This window comes from Heliangelus exortis, chromosome 7, assembly GCF_036169615.1.
Source record: "Heliangelus exortis chromosome 7, bHelExo1.hap1, whole genome shotgun sequence".
NCBI lineage: Eukaryota > Metazoa > Chordata > Aves > Apodiformes > Trochilidae > Heliangelus > Heliangelus exortis.
Window position 1 is genome coordinate 30,591,851 of NC_092428.1, and position 11,213 is coordinate 30,603,063.

General features: G+C 38.9%; 1 protein-coding gene across 1 annotated transcript; it reads right to left on the bottom strand.

Moving 5' to 3' along the window:
* Positions 1–277: 277 nt before the first annotated feature.
* Positions 278–10,441, bottom strand: NSMCE4A (NSE4 homolog A, SMC5-SMC6 complex component). The gene is made up of 11 exons (XM_071749626.1): positions 9,933–10,441; positions 8,422–8,502; positions 7,696–7,826; positions 6,460–6,605; positions 4,426–4,525; positions 3,594–3,684; positions 3,046–3,140; positions 2,291–2,339; positions 1,501–1,592; positions 863–954; positions 278–363 (listed from the first exon to the last, which is right to left on the bottom strand). The coding sequence occupies exons 1-10, from the start codon at positions 10,222–10,224 to the stop codon at positions 871–873; spliced, it is 1,161 nt and encodes a 386-aa protein (XP_071605727.1). The 5' UTR covers positions 10,225–10,441; the 3' UTR covers positions 278–363; positions 863–870.
* Between the last annotated feature and the right edge of the window lie 772 nt (positions 10,442–11,213).

Consider the following 11,213-nt stretch of genomic DNA (forward strand, 5'->3'; position numbering starts at 1 on the left):
TTCCAGAGCAATAAGAACAGAAAGACAGTATCAGTTTCTCCTGCAGCACCCAAGATCATTTTGATAAGATTATCACAGTAGAGATGGTTAACCATGCAAATTCCACTTGCAGGAGGCTACTGCAGAAAGAGGAGATGAAAGGAGGGGCCTTAGCATTTCCCTTGGTGGAAGTTTGTCTGTAAACTTTATATAAATAGTAAACAATTGGTAATAAATAAAATACATAGTAACAACGTTGGGACAGGTAACAAGACAGCTTATACAAAGTGGTAAGATATTCAAATAAAAATAAATTTAATTTTACAACATATACATATAAAAACTCTTTTGAAGGACATAGTTAAAATACTTCCTTTAAGGCACCTAGAGGAAAAGAAAAAAAAGAGGACAGTAAGACTGATAAAAGGGTTAATATAAGACAAAATCCATTAAGACTTGGAATTTAGCAAGTAACCATGACAATAAAAGATTTCAATCCTGTCATGTAAAGGATTTTAGAGGGAATCAGTCTGTCTTCCCTCCCTGCTTCCCTAAGCCCTTCTTCAGACTTCTCCATAAAAAATATCAGCTGTCAGTAGATTAAAAAAACCCATACAAAAACTAAGCTATGATCCTTCACAGCATTGCATTTTGAGTTAAAGTTCAAAAAATTAACAACTGTTTCACATAACTGACCATCACTGCTGCATGGAAGACTAGATGACATTATGTTCCATAAAGAGATCAAAAATATAAAAATGTTCCAGTTATAAGTGTAGAAAAACTATAAGCAGGGTAACTGTGTAAGTCACAAATAGTTTCCTTGCAGTTCTTCCACATGTAACAAACTCATGCATCCTTAGTTTGATTCATTAAAACTTACTGGAATAATTAAGTTATCTCCATTTCATCTTCCTTTCTGTCATAAGGAGGGCTAATCATGGGTTCTGTTATTTCATATCTTTCCACGATCTCCTGGTTAGAGATGACAAGAGTATGTATGTTACAAGAGCTGAACTATTTCAATTTAATGGTAGTTACCATCAGTCAAGTTATAAAGTTTTTCATACTAAAGCATTACTTCAAAACCACTGTTTCCTATGCACATCCTGACTGAGGAACAAAGGAGTAGAGTTGTACGTGATAAAAACTAATTTTTGTCTAAGATTTATTGCAAACAGTGAGGAAATTGTAGAGAGAACTTTCCCTCTGGAAGCAAGTTATCTTATATAAGGAAAGAAAAAGATTCCATAGTTATGCAGCCCTCATATAAAGCAGTAAAGCCAAGTCACTGCACAACTTAAAAGCTCTTAAACTGACCAGGCTTCAAGGATCAAAGATGAAATTGCTATCTCAGGTCTTATTTTTCTTGCAGTTAAAATCATTCCCTAAATCTGTGATTGTTCTGGAATTAATTCTGGCTACATATATGCAGGAACACCTATCCTCATCAGAATAGCTCTCAGATGTATTTGTTACTCTTATAAGAAAGTTTATTAAAAATATCAGGTGCTGTTATACCTTCCATTCTCGATGGCTCAGAGATAGGACAACCTGGTTCCGTGCTCCAGCGCTATGGTTCCCAACCTTTCTCTCGTTGTCTTTTGAGGGCTCTGTTCAAAATAACAGTGTTTTCACAGTATGTACACTTGTGAAGTCAGTTTCCTCCAGGAACACAAAAACTTTAACACAAGCAACTAAATTATATGTGCTCCACTAAGCCAGTCTCTGTCAACAGCCTGTACCTGCTTCTTATGGCATTTCTTTAGTCCTGTCTCCTAAAAAATTAAAAATTTAACATTTACCAGAGTCCCAGGAGGGCCCAAGTATTTAATCCTTTATGAAATCACCCCAAAAGTCTCAGTCCCACTGATAATCCTGTGGTGGGAATGAAAGCCAGAGACCTTTATACACAAGCAGTTCCTCTCAACTGTTTCCAAGTTGCAGCAGCTCCCAGTTCAGGCAGACAAAGGAGATTTGCACACAAAAATATCTTCTCTCATCAAAGCATAACAATCTTCATATAATAACTAGCAAAATGTCACTTAAAAGAAAAGGTAATAATCTTTTACTTCTATTAATAGAATTTGTATAGATCAGTAAATGGCCTTTTTTCATATTTTGGTAAAGAGACTTAGTCCTTTCAGTTCCCCATAAATCTTTTCATGCCTTCAATTACATTCCCTGCATATCCTCAAAACTCTCCCCTTACAGATAAGACTATACCTAAAATTTTGTAAATGCATAAGATACAGCTAATTTTTGATGTAGTAACAGAAGACAATTATAGTCCTTCAAAACTAGATTTTACCTATTATTGGCAGCTTATCCCCATCCAGCTTTAATCTTGCAAAACCATCCTAAAAGACAGTAGGATTTAAAATGTTAGGAATTAGGATAATTTCATGTTTCATATTAATATATTACATAATCAGAAACAGATGCCCACATATTGATAAAAAAACCTTAACTGTCATCCCAAATATAAAAAATTACTTAAATATAGCACTTATTCATAAAGAATGCAATTGACATAGGACAGTTGAAATTGATTTACTAAAAATCATTATTCTTCACGAAATACACTTCAGTTAAGCCTTCATGATGACATCATTATTCACTATGAACCTGAATTTAGTCAAAAATATTTGTAAGTTTCTTTTCCTAAATTGATTTTATTATACAAACCAAGTGCAGTTTGCAGTGCAAATCTACACATTGAAAAAAAAAAACAACCAAAAAAACACACTTTCCTACAACTTAAATAACTTCTATCCTGACTACTCTTCTAATAACGTGAGTTAGAATCCATTTTTGAAAAGTGTATTGACAGCAAAAAAATTTCAGTTTTATTGATAAATTGTAGTAGAAAAAGCTAACAATTAGTCTATCAGCTGTTCTCTTTCATTCAATTATCAAAATATCATAGACCATTTGTATAAAACTGATTTAAGTTCCTAATATTTAAGCCCAAATCTATCCAGACTGAAGCCATAAAAGCACCATAATTAATTCTACATAATTCTAATATTCAAAAAAAGACTTCAAGAACACCTCATGCCTTACCCTTATGATGAAGGACACGTGAAAAATGTTTTCCACTGTGCGTGCAAAAGAGTTTGGATCGATCACAAGATCGAAGAAGGAAATGGGTGTATCAGCTAGAGATGCAAAAACGCGTTTGTTAAAAAAACCAAACAGGTGGCATACACAGAACTAATATAAACAAACACACATGGGTAAGCAAGCCAGTACTCCTTTTGAAAGCTAACTGAATGTTTATCTCAATTTAGTTACAAAGCCAATTCCCAGCTGCCTGCAGAAAGAAACAAAGTTTCTAGAGAATGGGTTTTTTCCCTTTTTGCCATAGGCACCCACATATGCAGTGACTCTTCCACTGCCGGCTCAAAAACAGCTCTAGGAAGAGAGTATAAAAGGATTTATTTTGCAATCAAACAGCAACTGCTAAGTGGTCTGTGTATCTCCTTCAACATAAAGATTTCTACTTTCAAACTCCACCTAATTTTGTATCTACAGGTTAGACACTCTTAACTGTAGAAGATTGTTTATTTTCTCAAATCAATGCTTTAAAAGCTTACTTGAATCATACTTACGATCATTTTTAAAATGAGTTTGCAACAGTCCCAAGATCCTCTCTACTTCTTTCTCTGTAGCTTCCTGATGAGACTCCTCCATTTTTTTTAACTGCAAAAAAGAAACATATTTTTACCTCAGATTAGCTACTGTTTTAGGACAAGACTACAGAAAAGGGCCTTTTATTAACACTTAAGATGAAAGGTAATTTTTTCTCTATAAACCACAGATAGGACCAGCTTGGTTGCCAAGTCCCATTTGGGACTTTTCTGCTTGGGAATTGATTACCAACTGAGGAATGTGGGTTCCATTTTACATATTTGTATATATTTTTATTCATCATCATCATCACTACTACTTCATTAAACCTATTCTAGTTGGTTTTTTCCAGCCTGAAGGTCTGTCTCCTTTATTCTCTTTTTCTCTTCCCCTGGGAGGGTAGAAGAATAACAGAGCATTTGTCACCTGGTTACTGGCTAAAACTATGACACCCTAGGAGTACACAGTCTGAGAGTTTAGTGAAGAGGTTTATTAATAAGCATAGATGGGTAATTCATTAATATCTTTTTCTCAGCAAAGGCACCTCAGTTTATGCGTAAGAAACACCATGGCATAACACTGGACATGGTCAAAGGACACAATTACTGTGATTTTACAGATTTGTTCATTTGTTCAACTGTAAACCAGGGTACTCCAAATTGCCCTTCAAGTATCAGCAAATACCAATTTCACTTTTTAAGTAAGCTGTTTGCTGCTCCTGTTAACCACCACTCTCCCTCTGACCACCTCACAAATAAAGCAAGCTGCAGGCACTTTCACACAAATCATTAATAAAAATAACACATCACAAACCTGAGCAGGCATTGCACGTTTTCCTTCTCCTCCTGCAGATTTTTTCTGCCTCTCAATCCGTTGCCTTGGTACAGGAGGATCAGACTTGAAAGATCCCAACCTAACCAAAATAAAAGGAACATGTAGAGATGGAAAAATATTTTACATTGTAGGTTATGAAATCTATACACTGACTGGTTGATCTCCTGATAAAAGTGCAAAGTAACAACTGACATCTAAAAATAAAGCCTATCATATTTAAAATTTTCTCTAAACACCATCCTCAAAAGTTGCTCCCAATATACGTGGCAGCCTCATACCAGAATTACACAGAGGACGTAAAAAAACTTGATGCAAATATTCACTTAGCTTTTTTCAAACCAAAAACTTAAAACCTACTTTTCTTAAAACTAGTGAAGAAATGAAACAGAGAACAGTTCATAACTACCAATATTTCCATCTGAATTTAGTACGAACTGTTTTGCCTGAAGACTCTCTCCATACAACATTTATCTCTTTGATCTACTGTTCAGTTTCTGCAAGTTGAGGTTTGAGGTAAGCTTTTATTTTTAAAAAAAACAAAACAGAACAAAAATACAAATTTTGAAAATATAGTCAATTAACAGAACATTCAGCAGACTAAGAGGAGATCCCAAGTTTCTCATTAAACAACGTGAGTGTAGCACACGTGGTAGATCCAGGCACTTTCTTGAAGTGCTTACCTCTTTCCATTGACTATTTAAGGAACTTAGGCTCCTAACTTTGGTTGCCTTGAGTCTCCACCAAGTTAGATGCCTAAAGGAGAGAGACTCAATTCAAGTTAGTTCAGTAGGTACCAAACAATTCTGCACCACATTTTTCGCTGCCTGCAGTGAGCTGCAACTGCTCCATTTCTGAAGTCATGGACTGACCATGAAGAAAAGTAACCCAGGAGTTTCTTTTCCAAGAGAATAATGTCAGAAATGAGTAGTTACTTGCCTAAACTGAGGACTAAGCTTTATTATTCAATATTAACACCTTGCTAATCACATATCCTCCATGAAAAGAAGCTCATCAATTACTTAAAGTGCCAAAACGTAGCTAATGAGGAGTCTTTCTTGCTGACAGTTTTCTCTTAAGATTATCAAAAATATTGGAAAACATACTTATTGCTTTAAGCATAGAACTTAAAAGCACAAACCTAAGTTTGAATCAATTCCAACATTAACTAGCAGATATTGTATGACCAGGTTGGTATATTCAGCAGCTTTCTTACAATTAACAGTGATACTTACTGGGGGATGGAACATCTATAAAAGCAAAGACAAATGAATAGTATTCTATCAGCTCTACTGTTGATAACTTAATCAAACCAGATCCTGCTACTGTAGGCTGACTTTACGAGATTTAAATTGCAATATTGTCTGTAAGCCAAGTGACTAAGAGTCATTTGACAGTAGCTAAAATGGGCTGCCTACACACAGGCAGAGATGATTCTGGTTCTTTGTAAGGCCATTTGCCAGTAATCAGGTGTTTTTTTCTGAAGGCAGCACCAGAAAGCAAGATTCTATAAGCCAGGCCATTAACACAGAGACACAAAAACAACTGTTGGTCTCTCTATGATTGTATAATCACCAGGCAAAAGATACAGACCCTGAGGGACTGGCTTTCCATAACTGTCTGGGAAAGAAAAAGAAGAAAGGTTCCTCTATTCATGATTCTGGCTGCAGCTTGTGCAAAGAGAGAAAGATGAGGCAAGAGTCAGCTTTTAAAGGAAAGAGGATCACTCCTAGTGGTTTTGGTCTGAAACAGGTACATCAAGAATACCTTGCTGTCTCTATTAGATAGAAATGATACTAGCTTGCAGCCAAGCCAAATCAAAACAAAAAAGAGAAATATTACAAAATACTTTGGAGACAAGGATTTCATTGTACTGTAAGAACACAGAGTGCAAACAAGTTCTTGTTGACTCTCTGTGACCTCAGAATAACCTCTATTCAAGTCCAGAGCAATAAAGAATCAATTAAGGGCATTAGCCTGTGCAGCAGTATGCACCATTTTCTTATATAAACTTACATATAGTGAAAAGAAGGTGCTCTTCTAAAGTACTTTTCTGTTTCTTCTCCCAGTTTATGCCAGGCATTACTTGGTAAATAGCCACCTGTAGTGCTCTCAGCATCACTGTCATTTTCTTCAGTTCGATTTATACCCATGAAGGTCAGCTACAAAAGAGAAAAAGCTGCAATGAAATTCACTGAAGAGTACAATCAGTAGATACATTCATGGTGAAATACTCTACTAAGGTGTATTCTGGTATCCTGCTAGATTAATATTTAGTATCACTGCATAAGAACCTTGACTTCCCTGAAGCCACTGAAAACAGAAAAACACTGCCATACAGATTTGTGTTCAGCAAGGAAAAAAAATCCCAAAAAACAGCTATTGGTAAATAAAACTATATTCCAATAGGATTTCAGTGATGTATGAAGTAGCAAAGCATTACCTGAATTGCACTATAAAGCTAAGATGTCTCTCAGGTTCTGAACACCACACACTTCCAGGAAGCTTATCTCCTCAAATATGATAAAACAACTTATTTGGCCCAACCAATCCTGGAAAAACTGTATCTAGCAATCCAGGAAAAAGTTCAACAAAGCAATTGAACTTGATGGGTTTTTACACTGCAAATCTCTAGACTTGACCAAAGACTCAGAATCCTTATTGATCTACTGTAACATAAAAGAAAATCTGGGCAGGAGAAAGGGAAAGCACAAACTCTGGTTCACAGCTCTTCTGAACTGACTCTTCCACCCAGTACAAAGTACAAAGGACATAGAGACAAACAACAAAGTACAAAGAGACAAAATGTGACAACTCTAAAAGCATGCAAATAATCCAAAGTCCAATTTCATGTCAGTGACAGAGGGACTTGAGAGCTGCACCCAAAACCATGTAAAGCAGTGGACAGGATAAAGAAACTCCTAAGCTGCTGGGAAATTACAAAACAGTGAGTAGAAAAAAGTGCACAAGACTACTACCTTAAGAGCATGAACTGACTGAACTGTGATAAGTGCAGCTCTGGGTAGGGTGTTTACATTTTAAGTTAGATTTTCCCCTCTGCACAATGAAAATGCTCAATACATACTTTAAAACAATTTACCACACTAACCTGAAAGCTAATATATTCATAAGAGTATTAAATCCCATCACAACTGCCACATACTGATAATCTGAGGCTTTTATGTTATGATTCTGTAACAAAGAGGGCAAGATTCAAGCAAAACTGCTGGCAAATTCAAGTCCAGAACTCACCAAGTCTTCTGCAAATGCCAGTGAATCAAATGCTGTCATCTCAGAGCGTAGCTCATTGGCCTTCTCCTTTCCCAGATTTGATGCAATCACAAGGAACTGGGCATCCAGGGCAGCCTCTCGTGCACGGGAAACTGACACAGGAGAGATCCCATGTTAATAATATGAGATTATCAAAAATATTACAATAGAAGTCAGTATAGAGGCTACCCTGGACATAGAGCTTTATAAATCATCTTGTTGCAATGGCCTCTAAACACAATTATTTATGTAATCCTAATAATATTTGCAGTTTAAAAACAGAGAGCAAAGGAAAAGATGACACTGACAAAGGCAGGCATGGAAAAAATAACACCTTATCTTAAACAACAAAGTACCTTTTTTTTTGACAGGTTTTCCCATCTCTCCAAGTGAAAAGAACCCCTCTACACTTGAATCTTTTAAATGTACTACTGAAACACATTGTTCTACAGAGTCAGGATAAAGCAAGAAGTATTTCTAAGAGCAAATAAACACTGAAGTAGTTATATTTATTCTCACATCAACTTATTCAAACAATCCATCTTCAACTAAACCACTCTATTTCAAGTTATACTTTAGTCATTCCAAGAAAGTACTTGGACCTCAACTTCATTTTCTTGCCCATTTTTGTTAGTAAGGCATCATCACCTCAAGCTTGACCAAGTGTCAAGCAAACACTTCTCATAAAGACAACAGAATTTGTCTTACCTCCACTAAACAGTTTATTGGCTTCTTCCAAAGCTTCTGTCAGTCTGTTGCTTTTTGAACTCAGCATATCCTCACGATTTTCTGAGGAAAGGGACAGAAATGAAATTTGTTACTTAGACATATAAGCATCGAGAAATACATACATACCCCTTAAAACTAACTGCTTCATAGCCCATCATAGACACAAAAATACAGAATATAGTTACAGTACATTAATTGCAAGACTACATAGGCTCCACTTTTATTCATGCTTATGCATTAACTCGGTTTGAAGTACTAATTTCCCATTTACTTCAAGGGAGTAGAATTTACACAGTTAAATTTATGATAGAAGGCTGTAGATTCTTGGTGGGTCCAAGTAAAATATGTATGTCTGTGTCAAAGCAACTGCCTGGTACCATTGTTCTTTGACAGGGAAGTTACTGAAAATTTTCATTAAAAAAAAAAAGGAAAAAGGGAAAAGGGGAAAGGAAAAAGAAAAAAGGAAAAAGAAAAAAGGAAAAAGAAAAAAGGAAAAAGGAAAAAGGAAAAAGGAGAAAGGAAAAAGAAGAAAGGAAAAAGAAGAAAGGAAAAAGAAGAAAGGAAAAAGAAGAAAGGAAAAAGAAGAAAGGAAAAAGAAGAAAGGAAAAAGAAGAAAGGAAAAAGAAGAAAGGAAAAAGAAGAAAGGAAAAAGAAGAAAGGAAAAAGAAGAAAGGAAAAAGGAAAAGAGCATCCTTGATGATTTCTGAAGATCACCATGTCAAACACAGATGCTCATCTCTGAACAGCCACTCAAAGCACTATTCTCAAGGACAAGCACTGCACTCAATGGGCTGACATACCACTGCTTTTCTGCAGAAACACCGGCTGGATCATGCATAAACTGCATTGAAGTCTCTGGTTAAACAACCCTACAAATTCAGCAAGTATGCAGGGAAAAAAACACCACCACAGGCTGCTAAATTTGGCAGAACTTAAAGTATTGTTAGGCTTTCATGAGAACAACAGCACGCTCCAAACACACCCAGGAGCAGCGCTGACAGACCTGTCTTAGAGAGATGCTAAAAATGTCCTATGGCACTTTCTGGAAAGCCAAAGAATAACTGTCTGGTCCAGGCAGGTACCTGCAGTTTCAAATTAAAGCTCCATCAGCAGGAAAGCAAAATTAAGCTTTTATTATACCTCCAGGTCTAAAGCTGATTATCCCCCTGCCTCGGGTGCAGCCACACACGTTACATGCCGGTAAATCCCTCAGAACCTCCCTACCCTGGAGCATACAAATGCTTCCTGGGAGAGCAATCCCGACCTAGCCACAGGCCCAAAATTTCAGCAGTCCAAGGAACTGCCAGGAAAGCTTCAAGAAGTTCCTCAAACAGGACATCCAAGCACGGCTGCTCGGCTGCACTAAGAGGCATCTCCAGGGGTGGAAAGGCGCTCCCCGCCGCGGAGCCGAACACAGCCCCAGGAACTCGGCCTTCCACGCCGGACCGAACCGGACCGGGCCCCTGAGGGGAGCCGCACCCCGGACTTACGCTGCACGCTGTAGATGAGCTCCCGGTATCGGTTCCGGATCACCCTCCTGCTGCTCTCATCGCCGGCTTCTTCGGCGGTCTCTGGCCTCCCGCGTTTCTCGCCCGCCGTCTCCGGCTCCTCCTCCTCCTCCTCCTCCTCGGAGGCCGATGGGGGTCGGGGGCTCAGGAGGCACCGGGAATCACGGTCGCGGACGGCGCCGTTGCGAGAAGTGGAAGGAAGCGAGAAACGGCCGCGCTCCCTGCCCAGGGAGGGCGAGGAAGGGAAATCATCGCTTCTGCTCTCCTCCGACATCGCTGCTCAGAGCTCTGGTCCTCCAGGAGGCCGCCGCCCGGGCAGCCTTGCCCTGCGGAAGCGCCGGAGAGCCGGAGAAGGCCAAACCGGAGGGAGGGGAGGGGAAGGGCGGGACCAGTGCCGCCGGCACAGGCCGTTCCCCAACCGGCACAGCCGCCGCCGCCCCGAGAGGTCGCTGCTGGGGTGGGATCGAACAGAGCCCGCGATTCCTCGGTGGGCGGGAAGGAGGCGGAGGGAAGCGCTCCCTCCCTGCCTCACGGAGGCAGCGCTGAGGTAACGCGGCCTTGGTGAGGGGTGTGGCGCAGCTCCGGAGGTTAGGCTGGTTCCACGCGCAGTCGGTGCATGGAATTTACACGGCCTGGTCTTCCCCGCATCGGTGCTGCTGCTGGGCTACGGAGAGAGAGCAGCTGTGTGTACGTTATCATGCAAAATGGATGGAAAAATATGGGGCCGGTGGTGCAAGCATCAGCAAGTCTTTATTACCAGCTATTGCTACTTATATACACATATACATATACATATACATATACATATACATATACATCATATACATATACATATACATATACATATACATATACATATACATATACATATACATATACATATACATATACATATACATATACATATACATATACATATACATATACATATGACGTGATTGGTCAAACTGTCCCTCCTTGGTGGGGACATAACTTTTTTCAGCAGGCTGCCTACGTGCTGTCTCACATCTTCAGAGTGCTGCCTCTCCAAGGTCAAACCCTTGATAACCTAAGAGGGTGTCAGCTCCACAAAATACGTGTGTAAAGTACTTCGTTTTCCACCACAAAATGACTGGGTTGTAGTTTGGGCCGTTGAACAACTCGGGAGTAATCGTGAGTTTGCAGCGCAAAGTCGGCAGCGCTCCACTAGTCACACAAAGCATAAAAATATAAAATTTGCTCATGGAGCCCAGCAAAGAAAGTCTCAAGAGAGTATTCGAACAA

Excerpts from the sequence above, each read along its gene's own strand:
- NSMCE4A (XM_071749626.1), bottom strand. The coding sequence starts at position 10,224 with ATGTCGGAGGAGAGCAGAAGCGATGATTTCCCTTCCTCGCCCTCCCTG. Across the intron at positions 8,503-9,932 it reads GCTCATCTACAGCGTGCAGC|AAAATCGTGAGGATATGCTG; the intron begins GTAAGTCCGGGG and ends CCCTTTCCTCAG. Across the intron at positions 6,606-7,695 it reads TGGCATTTGCAGAAGACTTG|CTGACCTTCATGGGTATAAA; the intron begins GTGAGTTCTGGA and ends TCTCTTTTGTAG.